General features: G+C 44.6%; 2 protein-coding genes across 2 annotated transcripts in view; one reads left to right on the top strand and one right to left on the bottom strand.

The window, feature by feature from the left end:
* rcvrna (recoverin a) overlaps positions 1–3,676 on the top strand; it is an 11,274-nt gene extending 7,598 nt beyond the window's left edge. The window contains exons 2-4 of the mRNA XM_055052008.1: positions 2,443–2,944; positions 3,096–3,207; positions 3,291–3,676. Of these exons, the coding sequence (XP_054907983.1) occupies positions 2,564–2,944; positions 3,096–3,207; positions 3,291–3,409 (612 nt within the window). The 5' untranslated portion in view covers positions 2,443–2,563 and the 3' untranslated portion in view covers positions 3,410–3,676. The remainder of the gene's footprint in view (positions 1–2,442; positions 2,945–3,095; positions 3,208–3,290) is intronic.
* Positions 3,677–5,648: 1,972 nt separating this feature from the next.
* gas7a (growth arrest-specific 7a) lies at positions 5,649–21,274 on the bottom strand. The gene is made up of 10 exons (XM_055051888.1): positions 21,045–21,274; positions 15,982–16,071; positions 13,619–13,734; positions 12,690–12,764; positions 11,195–11,273; positions 9,966–10,247; positions 8,913–9,204; positions 8,317–8,396; positions 8,060–8,158; positions 5,649–7,231 (listed from the first exon to the last, which is right to left on the bottom strand). The coding sequence occupies exons 1-10, from the start codon at positions 21,171–21,173 to the stop codon at positions 7,118–7,120; spliced, it is 1,356 nt and encodes a 451-aa protein (XP_054907863.1). The 5' UTR covers positions 21,174–21,274; the 3' UTR covers positions 5,649–7,117.
* Between the last annotated feature and the right edge of the window lie 578 nt (positions 21,275–21,852).

The following is a 21,852-nucleotide window of genomic DNA, read 5'->3' as shown; positions in this document are numbered from 1 at the left end:
TGGAAGACTGAACTGGACTGGACTGGACTGGACTGGACTGGACTGGACTGAACTGGACTGGAGTGGACTGGACTGGACTGGAGTGGAGTGGACTGAACTGGACTGGACTGGACTGGACTGGACTGGAGTGGACTGGAGTGGAGTGGAGTGGAGTGGAGTGGACTGGACTGGACTGGACTGGACTGGAGTGGAGTGGAGTGGACTGGACTGAACTGCACTGGACTGGAGTGGACTGAACTGAACTGCACTGGACTGGAGTGGAGTGGACTGGAGTGGACTTGACTGGACTGGACTGGACTGGACTGGACAGGAGTGGAGTGGACTGGACTGGACTGGAGTGGACTGGACTGCAGTGAAGTGGACTGGACTGAACCACACTGGACTGGTGTGGACTGGACTGGACTGGAGTGGACTGGACTGGACTGGAGTGAATTGGACTGAACTGAACTGAACTGGATTGGACTGGACTGGACTGGACTGGACTGGACTGGACTGAACTGGACTGGACTGGACTGGAGTGGACTGGACTCTGGAAGACTGGACTGGGACTGGAGTGGCACTGAACTGGACTGGAGTGAACTGGGTGAACTGGACTGGACTGGACTGGACTGGACTGAACTGGACTGGACTGGACTGAACTGAACTGGACTGGACTGGACTGGACTGGACTGGACTGGACTGAACTGAACTGGACTGTACTGGACTGGACTAGACTGGACTGGACTGGCCATCTCTCAGATTCATGGCCAGCATGTTTGCTTGTCTTTCCTGTTTTTAATTGAAACTCCAGGAGTTTCTGGCTCTAATTCCACGTTACTGAACAAAAGTGTCAATAATTATTAGTGCTGAAATAAATGAGGAGGTGGATGCTTAAGATCGTCAGTGTCGGATTATTCTGATGGAATAAAAGATTCATTTTATTTTAGGGATTTGACCAGGCTTAAAAAATGCTACCAGTAATAAGGCTGGAGGGCATTATGAGCAGAATATTGGTAAACTGGGTCATATCATTTAATAAATAGCCCTGAATGTTCCTTCTTCATGTTTCCCTCTGTAAATCATTTTAGACTTTATTCTCAAATCTTTCTGTCTGACCGTAATCTCTCATCCTCGTCCACAATTCCTTCCTGTTCTTCTGTTTTCTTGTTTCTTTAATTGCCTCCACTTGCTGCGGTTTTGGTGCCGCTGCAGCAGATGGCTTTGCAATCTGGCCCCAGATTATTACAATGGAGACATGGGTAATCTCATCACATTGTGGGTGTGCGGTGGACGCCAAGCGGGGCTGCAGGCCGACCCCGGCCGCCGCGGGCCGACCCGGGCTGCGTCGGGTCAGATCCTCGCTGACGTCCTGCTCCAGGATCAAAGTGCAGCTGCATCACAGCAGGAACGACTCAGAAATGGTCTCACCTCCTGTCAGCAGCGAAAAACTCTCCTTCACATCTGGTTTCTAATCGCGTCTTTATTTTACCCGGCTAATTTCAGGACGAGATGGAAAGTTTAGATGATGAACCAGTTCCAGGAATGAGAAGAGACAAAAAAGAGGAGCAACATTTTACTTCATCTGCAAGGAAACAAACCAAAAACATACGAGTCAAGAAATGCAGAAAGAGACCACTGCATTTTATGCAAGGAAATAAAATAACATTTTGTTTCTCCTGACAACATAAAGATGAGAAATAATAAAATATTCAGATTGAATTTAATTGTTTTTATTTCTATTCCTTGTGCTTCTGATTGGAACCAACTGATTCTGTAAAGCAAAATATTTCTGAGCAACTTTCTGAGTGCAGATAATATTTTTTGGAGTTGGAAAATCCCTGCATCTTATTAAAGCAGACTGTGACTATATTCCATAAGGAGTTATGAAACGAAAAATCCCCTGGAAGACGGATACTTGAAGACCCAAATCACTAAGAAAATAATTAAATGACCGAAACTACAAAATCACAAAACTACAAAATCACAAAACTACAAAATCACAAAACTACAAAATCATAAGGCTGAAGAAACAGTGAAGCTGCTGGGTTGAAGCAACAGAGTAAATAGATTTTTTCTCTGATAAATTGCAGTTTTTGATTAGCAGACAACTATTGATAATTATTGATTTTCAAAATAAAACATGAAATTAAGTAAATTAAATACATAAACATTCAAGATAATGTACATCTTGAATGTCAAACTAGAAAAATAGTTAATAAAAAAGAAAATGAGTTTAAATTTAAAACATAAGAACACAAATAAAATATTGCAGCAGAATTAACTTTTCAAATTGAAAATAAATTCAGAACAATGTTTCAGTTATAAAGCATATATATATATATATATATATATATATATATATATATATATGTGTGGATTTGTGCCATGTGTTTGTTACTGCTTGGTGTGAATGTGTCTCCCAGTGAAGGTGTCATAACGCTGTGACGTGTTTATCCTCTGCAGGACAGCTGTCTGGATTTAGATAGTGATGACCATAATCTCATTTGGCAGCCAAGCAGAGAAACTCTGAGCTCTGCACACGTTTAGCCCTCAAACGCAGGAAAGGAGGAAGATCTGCAGCAGGATGGGGAACACCAAGAGCAGCGCCTTGTCCAAGGAGCTCCTGGAGGAGCTCAAGTCCAACACCAAGTACTCCGAGGCGGAGCTGTGCACCTGGTACCAGTCCTTCCTGAAGGAGTGTCCCAGCGGGAAGATCTCCAAGGAGCAGTTCGAAGGAATCTACGCCAGCTTCTTCCCGGGCGCCGACCCCACAGCGTACGCACGCCACGTTTTCCGGAGCTTCGACACCAACGCGGACGGCACCCTGGACTTTAAGGAGTACATCGTCGCTCTGCACCTCACCTCTGGAGGGAAGACTCTGCAGAAGCTGGAGTGGGCCTTCGCCTTGTACGACGTGGACGGCAATGGAACCATCAGCAAGAACGAGATCCAAGAGATCGTTCGGGTACTGAGGTCGCTTCTTGTCTCAGTTCAGCCATTAACTATTCATTGGCTAAAGCTGTGGGTCAGCTTGTCTCTGACAGCCATTTCCTGATCTTTTTAAGGTCAAAGTTCAGACTAACTGCTTGAAAACGTTCTGTGGTTTTCTCCTGCAGTCGATATTCAACATGATCCCAGCAGACGACCAGACGAAACTCCCCGAAGACGAAAACACTCCAGAGAAGAGAGCTGAAAAAATCTGGGCATTTTTCGGAAAGAAGGAAAACGGTACATTTCATCAAAGCGTTTCACTCTGCAGCAGCTTTAAGGTGAGAAAATCCTCTGAGGCAGACATGTTGTTTCCTTTGCAGATAAAATCACGGAGGGCGAATTCATCCAGGGAGTGATGGACAACAAGGACATCCTGCGCTTGATACAATACGACGAACCTCAGAGGATCAAAGACAAGCTGAAAGAGAAGAAGCAATAATTCAGGAGCTAACATTGTGACTGTTTTTCTTGACCTTTTTAATCTGCCTGTTGGAGCTATGTCTCTTCTTCTGTGAACTCTGTTCTGGTTACCAGCTAAACCAATGAATTGATCACCTGCTGATAGTAACCAAGCCTGCAGCTTCAGATTAGCCAGCAGGTAATTGATACGGGCAGCCTGTGAATCCTGTTAGAGCTTTTGTATGAAAACTTGTACCAACTTTGCAGTTTATGAAGTTATTAAAAGTGATTACCTTTTTGTCTTTGATATCTCACCCAGTTCAGCTTGTCTGTTGCTAATAGCGTTAGCAGTCGGACAGCTGCGTGTTTTGTTCACACTTTGGTTCATTCATTAGCCTAATTGTGAAAAAGTCAGAACTAGAGCTTCTTATGTGGGGAATTAGGCTCAGGTTAACAGTTCGCCTGCATCAACCAATCCTATTAAAAGCTGAAGGTCAGATGAGACACTCACGTATTAGCATGTGTGCTAAGAGTCCAGGCAGGATAATAGGGGCTTGACACGGTGCAATACTTGCTTGAATATGTATAATTTATACCAATTCATTTCTGTCTGAGAAATTCATTTATTTATTTACCTGCAATTTGTCTCAGAAGTTAGTAAAAATATCAGCAGAAATCTGTTTACAGAAATAATGAATGATCTAAACATGTTTGCCTTTGAGTGTCAGAAGTAAATTTTTAGCCATTTGGAGAATGTTGCAGTTTTTGCTCAGATTGAACAAAAACAAATTTTTCAGGCTCCGCCCCCTCCCTGGACTGTAGTTACCATGGCAACTATAAACTCGTTAGCTTTTTAAGCAGCGGTTCTGATTGGTTGTTCATTAATTGTTGGATCAAACAAAGTAAATTTTGAGTTTATTTTTTGGAAATAAAAGCCATTTACAACTCGGAGAACTGCGCCGTACTTGGATGGTGTTGAATTTATTTCAGTCAAGAAAGGCAGCAAAACGGAGGTCAGGGGTCACAGCTGAGCGTATTTAGCTCCAAAGTGGAAATAGTTGTGACAGACCCTGAAACGCCTCAGACTGCCGATTTTAAAAGCTCGAATATCCTGATATGCATTAATATGTCAAGTGGAAACAAAAAGACAGTAATATCTACAGATTTCCTTAAGGTGTAACTAACCCCACTGCCCCCAGCAGCAACGTGGGCGGAGTCGATAGAACGTTTGCGGATGACGTCACGCTCTCCAGAACTCCGCCCACTCCGCCATGACAGGTGTTAAAAGGAAGCGCTCCTTTACAGCTGGTATAAAAGCAGACATCTTTGACCCAACGCCACTTTTATGTAACTGATTTCAGTTTGAAATGGTCACAGGATGTTCCTCAGTCAGCTACAAACTTTTATTTTCTAATCTTTAATGAGGAATAATGATGGATGGCGCCTGTCTGTCATAATGACTGTTAGCCCTCGGTGTGACCGCAGAGTCACAGCGAATATTGTTTACAAGGTCAGAAGACAAACATTCAGACACTTTATAAGGGACTATGATTAAAATATCAAACACGTGGAGAAGGAACATCATGGAGACAATGCAGCACCGCCTTGTGTGGTTTGAATTCAGGCAAAGTCAGAAATTTGACCAAGAGGTCAGGAGGGAGGAAGTACCGTAAGCTGGAAACTCCCGCCATCTCTGAGCCCAACAGGTGAGTTAACTCAGACAAGAACAAGCAGGAGCCACAAACGAACTGGCAAAAACCACTTGTGGAACCAAGTTCAGTTGTTTGGGTCAATAGTACGTCACTTCCTACTTCCTCGAATGATTGGCGTAGTTGCAAAGGGTCAGCCGACAATGAGGGGCGTGGCCAGGTGTGGGGGCGTGGCCATGTGTTGGGGCGTGGCCAGGTGTGGGGGCGTGGCTGTTCAGGACCAAAGAAGCCGTTTGCTAACTTATAAACTTTGTTACAATATTTATCAAAAAACAACAAACCCGTTGAACTGCATTTCATAAATAATTTCTGATTCCCATAGGTTAATTTGAAGTTATTCTGTTTTTCATGTCATTTCCAACAGTTTTCTCCATGTTTGTGTCCAGATATTTCTAATACAGCATCAAATGTCAATAACACCATACAGTTATGTCTGGCTACAAATGAGATGTGCTGCACCTGTTGTCTGTGCAAACAGCAGATAATTTCATTTTTAAATTCATCTTCCCGCTGATGGAACATTTCTCCAATCCTGACTTCCCTGTAGCGTTACGTAATGACAGTGCACCGTTTAATTTTCAGAGGAGATTTATTTTGTACACTGCATTCCTCGGTTCACGATCGGGACAGAGGTCACGAATGATCAAAACATTCTGAAAACACTGGATTTAATGTAAACAGTCACCACACAGGCCAGTTAGGTCAACCGTTACGTCATCATCAAACTCCTATCAGGAACATTTAGTTGGAACGTAACAACATTTAGTGCACAACACTGACGCACGACGATGAACCGCTACAACAAATACTCTACTGAAGCCTGCACAGGTAGCCAGGTGAAAACAGCAAACTAAGAATCAAAATTTATACTTAAAACATTAGCTTACATTTATCTTTCATCAAAATATTTATTGTGCCTTGCAGCTGAATTAAATGAGCAAATAAACCGAAGACATAGAGACCAGAGGAAATGTGAAGACGACAGAGAAATGTAAACACATGCAGACGGGGATCTGATGGGCTTCGTCTGGCTCTGCGCTGCAACTGGATCCACCCAATCTAGAAATGCATAATCCAATCATCTGCTGATCAGCACACAAATCCATCAATTTAGCTTTCTGCTGCTGAACAACACCGTAAAAATTTTCCCTGCATATTTACTAAAAATAAACAACGCTGTAGAGTGTTAACACCTCGCCTGCCTGAACATCTGCAGATCTGTCAAAACGTTTCACAGCAAAATACATCGAACCAGTATCTACAAATGTACACTGATGCAGAGAAGACATCAAGGACAATCCAGGTATAGAAACTGAGAGGCACTGAAAGGTGTTTCGTGTAACTTGGACCACCTTTTCCTGCAGACTGGATCCAATCGGCCTGAATTTGATGTTGGGAGTTGAATTTCTGTTCCAATCGCTGGACGCTCTGAACATGTGAGGATATTTTACTGCTGAACGTTTCTGTTGTACAAAGAGCCTAAATGAACAACACAGACGACCTGGTGCAAATTCAATGGGCTACACAAAACCACCATCATGAGCGCATGGAGGGTTGAACATGCATTTCCACCAAAATGAACCAGGAAGAAATATGAAAATATATTCATCATCATCATCATCATCGTTCAGTTTCAGAATCTGTATCTAAAATAAAGTCAACGTCCACAATGAGACTGTAGCTTTCTCTTCTTTTTGTTTGGTTAGCACAAAATGGAAAAAAGTTGATTGAAGCTAAATTTAAGATTTTAAAGAACATAGATTTGTTTCATATATATTAAATTTACAACAGGTAACAGCAGAGCACGCTATATGGCATTCAGAAAGCTAATGCTTTAATGACAGGTGAGCTTTAGGAGGAACATGCTGGTTCTTTGATCCGTTGGTTTTCCAGGACTGCGTTCGATCTTCCCTCGTTGTGATTAAAGTCAGAGCTCAGCAGGCTGCACATGCACCGTCCGCCGACCGGGCCGACCGGGCCGACCAGGGCCGACCCGGCGACACTGAGAGCAGGTCGGAGGGCGTCCGGGTCTGGGCCGCCTAAATGTCCAGATCCACAGGCCGAACCTCGCCGGTTTTGTTCTCTTTCACCCACAGCTCCCTGTCTTTGGCTGGATCCATGCTCTGCAGCAGCTGGTCCACCGGCTCCACCGTCTGGAAACAAAACAGCGTCATGCAGCTTCCGAGCAGCTCAGCCTGAACCCAGTGGACTCAGAAACTACTGGGGAGGAACAAACTCCAGACTCTTGGATGGACTTTGCCCAGCCATCCTCTCTGGACCTGTTACATTTCTCCACTGTGCAGCAAGAAGGTTCTGGGTTCGATTCCTGGCCTTTCTACATGTTCTCCCTGTGCATGGTGGATTCTCTCTCCAGCTGCTTCCTCCCACAGTCCAAAAAGAAATTATCTGATTGCTAATCATCAAAATTAACAGATTTTTTTTCACTCCGTATTCCACCTATAATATTCATAAATGTACTTTTTGAATGGAATCTCAGTGGAGATCCACTGAGGAGTTCCAGATCATCAGTAAAAAAGCAGTTTTCAAAAATGACGTGAAAAAGTCTCTAAAGTAGAACCTGTCTGACAACATGAAGTCGGCTTGAGCTTTGTAAATAAATGAAATCATTTTATTCTGAATAAATCTAAGAATAAGACAGTCAGTAATCTTCCTGACTGACTTCTCACAGATGATGAGATTGATTTATTTTTCAACAGTAATTCAGTTTAATGTCATACAACCAGGCTGCAGCTGACTCTGAGTTTCATCTGAGGGTTCAGGTCTATAAATGATCAACATTCAGTGAACAGATTTTAAGCAAATTGGCCAAATTTCTACAACTAATCTAAACATTTCTAATTTTCAGATGCAGAATGAAGAGCAGAAAACAGTAACATGAAAGTATTTGTTACAAATAAGCTTCAAAAACAAAAGCACAAGAAATAAAACGTGTCTAAATGGAAGCAGGAGAAAAGACGCACGCTCTGGTTGAACATGTCTGTTTCGTGCCGCAGGGTGGTGTACTGACGCAGGTGCTGCTGGACCCACTCGACCCGCTCCACCTCCAGCTTCTCCAGCTCCTGCAGAGGAAACGTCTCAATCAGAACCAGAAACAAAACGATCCCACTGAGCAAGTCATGACATCGTCTCCTTTGCATAACCATGGGAACTCGAGGTTTCACCCATATCAATGAGCGAAAACATGAGAAATGTTTTGAACCAGGAAGTGACACGTTACCATGCTGGTTGTGACCATTTCCTCAAACCACTTGGACTGAGTCTGATTGTAGAGATCCAGACAGCGCATCAGGTCATCTCCTGTCAACGATTACACACCAATAAAAGCTCAGATTTAAGAGCTACTTAAGATGTTTATATCTATAAACTTTCCCTTTTTTCTGTAACGCCTGCAATAACCACCAGGGGGCATCAAGACATCAAAAGTCTGCTGCCGAGTCAGTTACATGTGACATAAAGTCCAACTTTCTACCATTTTTATTGAAAGATTGAATCACAACATCAGAGTAGCTCAGAAAAACATCCAACATGTGATCATTTCTGTCCTCCATCAAATCTGTTGCAAAAACACAAACAAAAGAATCATTTTGTCTCAATAAAATAGGATCTTTTTTTCCATTTTGATTTGATATATTTACATTTTACATATTACTCCAAACTTTAGCTTTGCATTAAATTTCTGACAATCAGGTCGAAGTGGCAGAAAATGAAAACAGAAACGTTGCTGATGTTTATGGAAACTGGTTTAGTTCAGAGGTCATTACAGCAAGACAACAGATTGACTCAGAAATTGATGAACGACCTTTGACCTCTGACCTGCTTGTGTGGATTTCCGTCTCGCCTTTTTTATGTCCTCCTCTGTCTTGTTGCTGAGTTTGATCTCCAGCTGCTGCGTCTTCACCTCCAGATCCTTCTGCCGGTCTGCCAGGGCTTTACGAGCCTGTGACACACACACACACGCACACACACACGCGCACACACACACACACACACACAACACGCACACACACAACACACACACTCCTGTAGATGAACGCTCAGCTAACTTCTCTGCAGATCCTACACATGCTGGACACAAACTGCTCAGACTTTTCTCTTCAAGCCGGCGCTACAGAGACACTTTCTTCTGAGTCTTGTAGAAATACGTAACTATAGCTGGAACGATTAGTCAGATTAATCATGAATTACTGATTAGTGAAATAAACATCAACTACTTCAGTAATCAATTAATTGTTGATTGGAGAATTGAGACTCAAAAAGCTTAATAGCTGAAAGAACAACAGTCAGAGCTCGAAGCCAAAACTGACAAAAACTAGAAACATTTTTGCCTAACTTTCCTTACCAGTAAATATTTTCTAGTTTTAGCTTCACCTGGTTTAAACACTGTAAATAAAATGTTTCTTTCTGCCTTATTAATGAGTTAATCTAGTTACTAGTCACAGCTCTACTCTGTGTGGCTCAGTCCATTTTCAGCTGCAGTTGATCCAGTTTTGACTAAAAGAATAAAGTTGCTGCGTTTTAGGCAGTAGAAATGTTTTTATTTAAAAAAGAAACCAAATTATTTGTTCATTTGCATTTTTTGATCTATTTCTAATTTTGCACTAAACTGACACCATTTGCACTAATTCAACCTCAAATGTAAAACAAATATACATATTTCATAATTCACCAGTTATTGGTGCAGGTTTCCATAAGCATTCAGAAACTCAGTGAACCTGCCAGACATGAAGGCTTGTTTTTCTCCTGCTGGTTGAAATAACAGGAGGCCATGCGGCTGCCGCCCACATCCACATGCCGTGAAAATACCAGGAGAAGAACAGAAGCAGCTTCCATTCATGAGCTGAATCAGCAGGTGGGAGCGAGCCGCGCAGCCAGCAGCGAGCCGCGCAGCCAGCAGCGAGCCGCGCAGCCAGCAGCGAGCCGCGCAGCCAGCAGCGAGCCGCGCAGCCAGCAGCGAGCCGCGCAGCCAGCAGCCAGCCGCGCAGCCAGCAGCGAGCCGCCTGACGCAGCTGCCTGCTGGTTACCTTCTCCCGCGAAGCGGCTGGCCAGCTGCTTCCTCAGGTCGGCGATGTGGTGGTCGTACTTCTTCAGATCCTTCTTGAAGTTGTCGCCTCTAAAAGTCAGCAACGGTTTCTCTACGTCCGTGTGCAGCTGCAGAAACAGAATGTTGCATTATTAATATGAGATTTTTGTCTTATTAGTCTAAGTCCTGAATAAACCTCTAGATTAGAAACGACTCCTCAGTTTGGTAATGAATGCATAATAAAACTGATTTGTTGTTGCATGTTTATATGGTTTGATGTTGCGTTCCAGTCTTTTAAAACCAGCTTTCAACTTGATTTAATGAGTAATTTAATTCTTGTTTCCTCTATAAATGGGGAAACGAGTCCGCGCCGCCCGGGGGCCTGCACCGCCTGGGGCCTGCGGGGTCCGGGGGCTGCAGGTTCCGGGGGCCTGCGGCTCCGGGGGCTGCGGGGTCCGGGGGCCTGCGGGTTCCGGGGGCCTGTCACAATCAGGTCTTGGATTTCTGCATCACTTGGAATGGGTTCCTTTCTTTAGCAGAAAGTCAACCAGAGGATGTGGTTGGATATGAAAAGCTTCACATGCAGCAGATATCAGATTCATGGAGGTTTCGTGTTTCCAGCTGTCAAACATTTCCTGATGCCACAGAGCGTAATGCAGTGACTTGAGTCTCTCTGCTAAGAAAAATTACATGAGAGCTGCACACTGTCTGTCAGCTGGCTTAAAGGAAGGAAGCCACATTTGTCCCTCTTATGAAACAAGTAAAACAGAAAAAGAAAGATATTCTGAAAATAATCCAGTTAATCACATCACTGTTACTATTTTCCTTTGTTCTGTGCATCAACTTGATCTGAACAGCAATAACAATAATAATCAATATTGTTTATTTTAGAAGCATCATGAATAACTTCTAACTTCTGTGTTTTAATTCAAAGTAGTTTGATCATATATGATAATTCACTCATGATTATCATTCAGACCTAATCTGGTCTGTGTTGTTAAATTCAGTCTCTGTTTACAGTTGTTTCTAATTTCTTTATTTAATCTGAATAATCTGAGTGGATGAAGGAAATGACCTTGTTGGAGAACTTGAGGTGAACTTCAGCTTCATCATGGAGGCTTTTCTTCAGCTGCGTCCAGGCCTCTCCCAGAGTCCTGAGGAAACATCCGCATCATGGATGGAGCGTACATGCAATATGACCATAAACTCAACTAAAACTCAACAACTTTATCATTAAATACTAAACTAAAACTCAACAACTTTATCATTAAATACTAAACTAAAACTCAACAACTTTATCATTAAATACTAAACTAAAACTCAACAACTTTATCATTAAATACTAAACTAAACTCAACAACTTTATCATTAAATACTAAACTAAAACTCAACAACTTTATCATTAAATACTAAACTAAAACTCAACAACTTTATCATTAAATACTAAACTAAAACTCAACAACTTTATCATTAAATACTAAACTAAAACTCAACAACTTTATCATTAAATACTAAACTAAAACTCAACAACTTTATCATTAAATACTAAACTAAAACTCAACAACTTTATCATTAAATACTAAACTAAAACTCAACAACTTTATCATTAAATACTAAACTAAAACTCAACAACTTTCTCTGGCTTCTTCGTGCCGCAGAGGATGAGGATGAGTGAATTTTAGTACGTTAGGAAAAGATTCAAGCATTTAAAATGTGAACAGCTAAATGAACTTCCTGCTCTGCAGTTAAAACTCCATCATCAGATCAAAACTTGATTCTCTGCTGTAATCAAAACTTGGCCTGTTTTCAGTTAACTTGTCCATTTAACGTCATTTTCTGCCATTTGAGGTTCAATAATCAACACTCTGCTCTGACATATTTTAAAAATAATTTAACAATAACATCCATCTAGTTTTTGTATTTTGTGTGTAGCCGAGTGGAAAAGCATGGCTTCATGATGACCACCAGAGGGAGCTGTGAGTAGCGTTATCATCGCTCGCTGCGTTAGCGTCTCTGGCTGTGTTAGCATTACTAGCTTCGTTAGCATCTCTAGCTGTATTACCGTCATTAGTTGCGTTAGCGTTTCTGGCTGTGTTAGCATCACTACCTGCGTTAGCGTCTCTGGCTGTGCTAGCATCGCTCGCTGCATTAGCGTCTCTGGCTGTGTTAGCATCACTACCTGCATTAGCGTCTCTGGCTGTGTTAGCATCACTAGCTTCGTTTGCGTCTCTAGCAGTGTTACCGTCACTAGCTGCGTTAGCGTTTCTGGCTGTGCTAGCATCACTCGCTGCAATGCTAGCACAGCGAAATTTGCGTTAGCTAGCAGAGCTAACGCAAAGATGCTAACGCTCTTTGCGTTAGCATCTCTGGCTGTGTTAGCATCACTAGCTGCGGTAGCATCTCTGCCTGCGTTAGTGTCTCTGGCTGTGTTAGCGCCGCTCACGGCGTTAGCATCGCTCGCTGCGTTAGCATCAATCTCTGTGTTAGCATCGCTCGCTACGTTAGCATCGCTCTTTGCGTTAGCATCGCTCGCTGCGTTAGCGCCGGTCGCTGCTCCGTCTCCCACTCACCCTTCCTCCTGCGCTGCCAGCGGACTCAGCGACAGCTTGGACAGGTTTTTGGCGTATTCTTCCTCAATCTTTATCCTGACACACAGACATGAAGATGTCAGCTGACTGGACAAGAAAAACCTCAAGACAGTTTAAAAAGAAGAAGATGATGAAGCTTGTTGTGAGTTTTACTGTTTCTGTTCTCACGTTTCTGCCCTTTACCTTCACATTTACACCTGAATGACTCGCCTCCTGCTGCTAAAGGTCAGGAGGGGAAATTAGCTTGAAGGGTTCTTAACTAACACTGGTTTCAGCTTCCAGCTCAGAGTCACTTCCACCACAAAGAGCAGAAAGTGGAGAAAAGGCGACTTCAGTTGGAAACAGTTACAGCCCCTTCCAACAGCTTGCATTTTCTCATTTCATCAAGTTAAAATGAAAGGTTCACTGCATTTTACTGGAGTTCATGTAAAATTATACATGGATTTTAATTGTCTGTTTGCTTTCAGCCCCAGGTTCTCTGATGCCCTTAAATAAAATCCTGCCTGTTACTTTAAGGCAGATCAGGTATGAAATGTTGGAGACGTTTCAGTCCAACCAGGAGGAATACGCCACGAATGCAAAACAAAAAACACAACATTCAACGAGCATGACGCTTCTTAGAGATACAATAACTATTTAACATAAACATCCAGATTTACCAAATTAAGATGGAATGTGAGATTATAGATGATAAGAGATTAAGAGCCAAACTTCCCATCACTAAGATCTGATATTCTGCAAATGAGAATATTTCCAAAATGCCATCTTGTCTTCCTGTTGTGCTTCACAACGATTCTGAGTTGGTTCATCACATAAAAGCAAACATGATGTCAGCGCTGCTGGTTCTGACCTGATCAAAAGTTTCAGGGTTTATTGAAACGTCACATTTCTGCGCCTCAGATTTCCGTTACCTCTCATGGATGAACTCAGCCATCTCCTTCTGCAGCTGTTTCCCCTTCAGCTGCTTCTGCAGCAGAACCTCGAAACCCGTGACGTGGGCGGCCCCCTGCGGGTCCTTCCTGTCGGCCTGCGGACGGAGCAGAACACCGGCTGCATGAGCGGAGCGGCGCAAAGCATCATGGGATCGGTCAGAGGTGAGTCAGAAACGATGAGGCGCTGTGATTCATCCTGACTGAGAGGCCGCGCGTCGGCGTTCACGCGCCACCGCTGAGGGCCGCTCCGCTCAGCGTCTCGTGTCAAACGTGTCTGGATGGCGTGTGGCAGCCATGTTGCTTTCGGTGACAGCACGCGTGGGAGCGAGGCGTCAGGTCAGCGAACGGACAGGAAGTCATCAGGAGGAGGAAACGTTTCAATCAGAACTGATTTATTAAAACAGTAAAATCAGATGAAAACTGTTGACATGCAGATCCGTGGATATAATCCACTTTAATCTGCATTAAGATGCAGAGATTCTTCCAAACAACAAAAGCTGTTAATGGCTGTAAAATTTACATTTTTTTAGATTAAATTTGTTTTGTTGGAGAAGAAAAGAAGACAACTGCAGCAAATTGATATCAGTTTGAGGCTGAGCGGTTTGAAGCTGACGGTTCCAGCAGTGAGTCACGTTATGGATTAGCTGATCTGTGGAGAATCAATCCACTCACGCTGGATTATCGGCTCCTCTGCGAAGCGTCTCCTAACCCCGGGCTTATGCCTCCGATAATAATCTGTTAAAAAATAACAGCAGCTTCTCCTGTCACACCAACAAACAACTTCTTTCAATACAAACCAACCGAGTGACAAAGATTTTTCTGATTGCTTTTAGGATGTTAGACTTTTTCTCAAGAGACTCCATGGATTTTCTGTCGGATTTAGCTCTAAACTTTGACTAGGCCGTGGGAAATGTTTAATTTTCTGCTGCATTTTGTTGTTGATTCAGATCTTCAGTAGATTTCCAAAGGTTTCAGTTTAGAACTAAATGATATTATAGTTATTTAGAGCTGTTCAGGTTTCTAAGCCTCTAATTCCAACTGAGGAAGAGTAACTCCAGAGCATGATGCTGCCACCGCCATGTCCAAACATTGATTTGTCTTTTTTTATCCCAAATGCCACTTTGACCCAGATTAACGCCTGGAAAATCAAACTGGGCTGTTTCAGGTCAGACCAGATAGCAGGAAGCAGGATTTCACTTTAATAATCTGCAGACTAATACAGATAATTACAGCTGCTTTACTTTCAGATTTGCCCTTAAAATGTTAAATTTTAGCAGAATTGTGCTGAACATATGTCACATTAAACATGGAAAACATCAGTGGAGCCTGACTGGGGAGACGGAGCGATGAATTATTTTATTTTTTCTGTTTCTTACAGAAATTGTTGCATCAAAACCAATATTTTATCTAATATTCTACATATTAGATAGAAAAATAAAATAGGATTTCATGAAGAGGTTCAGTTATTTATCTGTTTTTATTTGTTTCTCTGTTCATAAACAAAGTTATAAAACTGGTAGAGGATTAAATAAAAGTTCTGCTGCCTTTGTAAAATAATTGTTAATACATTATTATTACACTGGATGCAGTTCAGTCGTGATGTTGGTATTTATTTTTATGTTGTTTTAGTTTCTTTTCTTTGACCAGTGTCTTCTAGTTACAGAAGATAAAATGGAGAAACGGTAAATCAGGCAGAAATGGAGTGAAGCAGTCACTCTGCAGTCGCTCTGCAGCCACTGTGCAGTCGCTCTGCAGTCGCTCTGCAGTCGCTCTGCAGTCGCTCTGCAGCCGCTCTGCAGCCGCTCTGCAGTCGCTCTGCAGCCGCTCTGCAGCCGCTCTGCAGCCGCTCTGCAGTCGCTCTGCAGCCGCTCTGCAGCCGCTCTGCAGTCGCTCTGCAGCCGCTCTGCAGTTGCTCTGCAGTCGCTCGCTCTGCAGCCGCTCTGTAGCCGCTCTCTGCAGCCGCTCTGCAGTCGCTTTGCAGTCGCTCTGCAGTCGCTCTGCAGCCGCTCTGCAGCCGCTCTGCAGTCGCTCTGCAGCCGCTCTGCAGTCGCTCTGCAGTCGCTCTGCAGCCGCTGTGCAGTCGCTGCAGGCAGCGGCTCTGCAGCGGCTCTGCAGCCGCTCTGCAGTCGCTCTGCAGTCGCTCTGCAGTCGCTCTGCAGCCGCTCTGCAGTCGCTCTGCAGCCGCTCTGCAGCCGCTCTGCAGTCGCTCTGCAGCCGCTCTGCAGTCGCTCTGCAGCCGCTCTGCAGTCGCTCTGCAGTCGCTCTGCAGCCGCTCTGCAGTCGCTTTGCAGCTGACTTCCTGCAGGTTTCTATATCGGGAATGAGTCGCTCCAGAAACTCACCCAGAAATAATCGCAGTAGCTCCATTCGTTGGGCTTGAGGAGCTGCTGCTCCGGACCTTCTCCTGGCAGCGGGAACGTCACACAGTTTATCTGCAACAACACAAGCACACATCAGGCTGGACAGACTGCTGAAGGTCACGGTGCTGAGGAGCCTAAAGGTCACAGCGAGAGCGACGCCCTGAGGGAGCCACAGAAACGTTTCTGTACGTAAACAGTCCGGCCGAGTCCGGCCTCCTCGCGCTGCAGCGTCTTCAGTTATTCTGATTATGTAATGCTGCCATCTGGGATCCTAACAGTCCCAACCCGGCATGTCAGGCTGGGACACGCAGACGGGACGCTTCACCCACAAACACACAAACTCCCCAATTCACCCTGTTTACAGCCAATACTGTTCCACGCTGCTGCTGCTGCAGCTGTAGCTGTCGCTGCTGCTGCTGCTGCTGCTTCACCACCTAGAGACAAACATCTGACTCAGCCCAGCTGCTTTCATCTTCTGCTCAGATTAAATCACAACAGGGATTTTTTCTGTGCTCTTGGATGTTTACTGAAACGCTAACATTGGAAAGCTGGAGAGATGTCTTAATTAAAGCAAAGCAAAACGTTCCCACTGAGGGCATCAGAGGAAGCGAAGCTGATTTAAAAGCAGCAGAAACAACAAAGAATCACAGATAATTCAGGTTTGAATGCGTCTCGTCGACATGTCCCCCCAGCTCAGCAGGAATCTTCACTGAGCTGCTCAGACACCAGAGCAGCATCAACTCAGAACATTTACTCTCCACTGGACCACAGTGGAGGCTCTAGAGTGGCCTAGTCAAAGCCCAGATCTCAGCCTCAAAGGGAGTGTGTAAGAAACATCACCTTTAACCCAGAAACCAAACCCACACAACTAAACTCTTTCATTTGTCAGATAAACTTTGTTGTTTTTAGGATCAACTTTTAATTTTACCTTATAAAAAAACAGTAAATAATAATGAAGCTGAAATGTTTATTTCTGGTGGAAACAGTTTCTGCCTATAAATATTCACTCAAACCGTCGTCGTGGTGCCGGCAGCTTGTGTCGCACCAAACATCCGAGGCGCTAAATGATTATTGATGGACGATAACGAGCAGCTTCAGGTGAAACAGTCACAGCTTCTGGCGGCTTTTGGCTTTTTGCTGGAAACTTCGTCAAAAATGAACCAAAACATTTTGACCTCCAAGAGAAAAACCTGGTTTTGATTTTTTTAAAGTCATATTTGTACAGTTTTATTTGGTCATTTATTAATATCAGAGTTTCAAACTAATTATTTATCTTCAAACTAAAAGGTCAGCAAGCTAATTATTGTGTTAGTAATTATTTTAGTTTCCAAACTAATTAGTTAGCTTTAAATCAAACATTTAGTTAGCAAGCAAATTAGTTGGCAAAACGAATCATTTATTTGCTTATATTATAATATTTAGAATTCAGCTAAATATTCAACATTAAACTAAACATTTAGTTAGCAAACAAACTAAATAGTTAGCCAGTAAATAAGCTAAATGTTTAGCTTGAGGCTAAATATAAATAGCAGGAATTTATATTTGCGATATCCAGCTTTTATTTTGATAGGACACTTCTGGTGACTTTGCATATCAAGAAAAATGTTTTATTGCAAACTGAGTCTTTAGTTTGGAGGTATATATTTAGTCTAGAAACTAAATATTAAGATTATTAATTAAACATTTTGTCTGAAATTCTGACATTTTTGAATGAATAAAAAATGAACCTGATTTTTCCTTTAACCAAATTATTGCTGTTAATTCTTGGCTGTAACTTAAACAACAGATATTTTGTCGTATTTAAAGCTGCAGATTTTCTCCAGAGTAAAACTCAGACGTTTCTGTCGATGTTAAACGTGTCGTCATGTTTGTGACGGTGGAACTGATGCGTCCTGCAGCTGATCCTGTCATCAGATTCTGCTGCTTGTCATAACGAGAAGCTTTGATGCTGCTTTGTGCAGAACATTGAAGTTTGTTAGATATAATTGGCTCCTCTAAGCTGCATGTAAACAGTGAAGGATGATTAGGTATTAATGTCTGTCTGGTTCCAGCAGCTGCATCACAGGATCTTTGGTTCTGATCTCTGCTGCTTTTCACAGCTTCAGCAGAGATCGTCCCGCCCGTTATGTAAGCGTTGATATGCAGAGGAAACGCGCAGAGCGGCGGAGCGATGATGAACCGACCGGTCGCCTTGTTCATGCTCTGCCTCAGAGATCACACTGATTGTCACGGCTCCAGGTTTTCTGTTGCGCCGCCTCAGCATCCATCAGCAGCGCTGCTTCCCACACCGAGCCGCTCGTCTTGCGCCTTTATGGCCTGTTATTGCGGCGCTGCGGGGGGCTTAGGATTAAATATGAATCCAGATTACCTTTGTGACCCAGTGTGTAACAGATCCGCCCAGGATGCTGCTGCAGCTTTTCATGTTTGAACGGAGCAGATTGTTTGGCCAGTGGGAACATTTTGTCTCCACTCAGCGGTTCTGATCTGGGCGGTTCTGATCCGGGCGGTTCTGATCCGGGCGGTTCTGATCCGGGCGGTTCTGATCCTGGCGGTTCTGATCCTGGCGCCTCAGGTGAGCCAAGCTGCTGCTCATCACACGTTTCACTTCTGCTTCATTTATTTGCGGCACAGAGACAAAAACCATGACACGGTGATGAAGGAAATGAGAAATGAGAAATGAGAGATGAGAGATGAGAGATGAGAGCAGCTCCGTGTTCATTTCTGAGCAACGAGCTTCAGGAAACTGCTGCTGTTGCTAAGCAACAAATTACTTTGTGGTAAAATATCCCCTCCTTTCCTCCACAAATTTACCTTCAGCTACAAATCAATTAAACTGCAAACGGGATGGTTTCTGGTTTCAGTACTGAGACTGATGCTGTCTATGAGGCCAAACATTATGACCACTACAGGTGAAGGAGATTAAGTCCTTTTTATGACGCCTGGAACATGTGAGTGAACATTTTGTCCTCCATGTGGAGGCAGGAACCACAGCAGCGGACGGATTCACCGAGGCCAAAGCTGAGGGATTTTCTCTGCTCTGGCTGAAAAGTCCAGGAAAAGGCCGGTGCTGATCCAGATGCTGCAGGGCATCGAAGACGAGCTGCTGCAGCTGAAACTGATGGATGGAACGAGAGCCGCCCCGTTAATGTGTGGGTCGGTTCCAGTCAGGTGGGGTCAGGCAGTGTGTTCCTCACCATGAACAGCACCTCAGGAATCTGCCGGTGCATTTCTTCCTTCGGTTCTGTTGTAATTGATAGAAATTTTAGGGCCTCCAGGTTTGACCACAGAATGATAAATTCTCCAGCTGCTTTGGTTACGGATTGAAAATAAAGGCTGATGATGTCGACTGAGGCGAGAATCCACCAGGAAATCTATTCTATTCTTCTATTCTATTCTATGAGCTGGTTCTAAAAAATATTGACGAGCCACATTGGACCCCCAAACGAAGGCTGGACCGCCACCGCTGGCTGGACCACTGGTTGGACCGCTGGTTGGACCACTGGCTGGACCGCCACCGCTGGTTGGACCACCACGGACACAGAGCTGTTGAGTCTTTGCTGCTAACATCACGGATCCAGGCAGATCAGGATGCATGTCGTCGTCATTTACTGCAAACAAACGCTGAAGCAGTTTGGTTCTGGTGTGATCCGATTTATGTTGGAGCAAATAAACTGGTTAGTGATGATTGAAAGACTGTTCCTCAGAACCATTACTCCTCAGATAAGTTTTGGGAACCAAAGGGGAACATAGAGACTGGACTCTGCGTTGGGTTAGCTGCTGTTTCTAACAAGCTTTTAGTTTGTTAGTGTTTCTGAATGGACCTACAGTGAGTTCATGCCAACAGCCTGGCATAAAGGACTGACTGTTCCTGTACGGTGGAGGAGTCAAGGTGCTGTGGGCTCAAACGTGACGAGCTTTGATACCAAACAGAAAATGTTTCCTCTCAGCGCCAGGATGTGGATCAAGAGGAATATGAGTCGACCTGTGAGGTTCCGGGAGACGTGTTGTTAGAAAGAAGAACTGATGATCTGCTGAGGGAATATAATCTCTTATTAACGGTTTCATCTTTGGATGGAACTGCATGGTTCTGTGACGTTACAGATTTCAATCCTCAGTCCATCCTCAGCTGACTCATCCTCATTACCGCCTTTCAGTTTTCGCCTTTTTTCCCAGAATGCATCAACAGGTCGAGCCGACGACGGTCGGATCTGAAAGCTGAAACTCCGTCAGACGATTCGAACGCTGAAGGTGAAAACAAGGTTGCAGAGCAGCTGCTTCCCTCCGATGTGTGAAGATCCCGCATGGATCCGTTTCGCCGCCCGTCATGGACGTGTGCGTCTCCATGGCGACTGAGCTGGGTTGTGTAATGAGTTTCTGTGAGGTGAGCAGAGAGGAAGATCCACTCCTCATCACCTGCTTTCCACCAGATGAGGACGGACTGGATCAGACCGGCCCAAACGCCGCGGCGTCTCCCTCCTTCTCTTGTTGTTTTCCCGCCGATCATCAGTGCTTTTGCCTTTGTCACCATGGAAACTGGACTTGCTGCATCCCTCGCAGGTCTGGGATTTTTTTCTTTCACAATGTCCGTCCACAGCCGAACATAAGGCAGAACCCACACCTCGCCTCCCACCGACCCCGTCACAGGCTGGGAGGTTACGTAACCCGCTGCTCTGTCTGGAGCTCTGGAGACAACAGAACCTCTCAGAAACCGGCCCGGCTCGGAGCTCACCTGCACCGGCTCCATCTGAAGCCCTTCAACTGGAAAACCAACCAAACCCAGAAGGGACAAACAGTCAGAGATCAGTTTACCTGACAGGCTCTAAAAATACCACCAGGTTCTGCAGCAGCTTTTTGTTCCTCCACTAAAACATCGATGAGGTTCTGCAGGGTTTAAATTCACATTTGATCAGATTTCAATCCATCAAACACAACATAAATGACGGGGAACCCCAGAGCTGCGCTGCTGCTTAAAGGCTCATCATGGGACGGATGAGAATGAAAGCGGAGCAGGAGGTGAGGGCTCGGTTCGGGTCTGCAGTACTCACTGTGATCTTGGTCTCCTTGACCTCAGTGATCTGCCTCTTGGCCGGCGACACGGAGCCGGGGGGCTGCGGGGCGAGACAGGACGGATCATCAAAACTCTCCTCTGTGTCAAAGCTGGCTTCCATCATCATCCCGCTCACCTCCTCCTGCTGCTGCTGCTCTGCTTTGGGAAAGCCTCGCTCTGCTCTTTCCCTCCACACACACACACACACACACACACCGAGGCTGCCTTCCCGCCTCACGCTGCAGCGCGACTGGAGAGGAGCGGAGTCGTGTTGTGGGGAGGGGGAGAGGGATGCTGAGGAGGGGGCTGCAGAGGGAATGTGACGAAATCTAGCCTCCGGTTAAACTGCTGTCACTAAAGTTTAAGGGAAGGAAAAACTCCCCCACTGCCCAGATCTCCTGCAGCAACAGCGCTGAACCTGATGGAAGTAAAGCTGAGCTGCTGGTGCTGGAGGTCAGGATCTTTGGAGCTGGATGTGTTTGAGCTCCTGAAGGGTTAAACGTGACACTGGAAGACGCAATGTGCTTTTCCTTTCCTGCACCGATCTAACATCCTAACAAACACAGAGGAGCGAGCGACGCCTCACCTTAGCCGTGCAAAACATGGCGGCCAGCCACTCCTACCGCCACATGCCCAGAGTTTCCGCCGATCGGACTTCCCACCGTTCCCAACGTGAACGCTGACTTCGGTCGTCCTGTTTACCAGCAGATTCTGCCATGTGGAGCCCAAACCTCAGCCGCCCGACTGTCCGTCCATCGACTGTCCGTCCATCGACTGTCCTGCTTGCGATGGCACGGCGTGGCCTC

The sequence above is a fragment of the Poeciliopsis prolifica genome, unplaced genomic scaffold (assembly GCF_027474105.1).
Source record: "Poeciliopsis prolifica strain line A6 unplaced genomic scaffold, Auburn_PproV2 SCAFFOLD034, whole genome shotgun sequence".
Lineage (NCBI taxonomy): Eukaryota > Metazoa > Chordata > Actinopteri > Cyprinodontiformes > Poeciliidae > Poeciliopsis > Poeciliopsis prolifica.
The sequence above is the reverse complement of the archived record's forward strand: the minus strand, read 5'-3'. Positions and strand labels throughout refer to the sequence as shown.

Bases quoted from the DNA above. Each gene is read 5' to 3' on its own strand.
- gas7a (XM_055051888.1), bottom strand. From the start codon at position 21,173: ATGATGATGGAAGCCAGCTTTGACACAGAGGAGAGTTTTGATGATCCG. The intron at 16,072-21,044 runs GTGAGTACTGCA...GTGTTGTTGCAG, and splicing joins TCAAGGAGACCAAGATCACA to ATAAACTGTGTGACGTTCCC. The intron at 10,248-11,194 runs GTCATTTCCTTC...CTGTTTCTGCAG, and splicing joins ACCTCAAGTTCTCCAACAAG to CTGCACACGGACGTAGAGAA.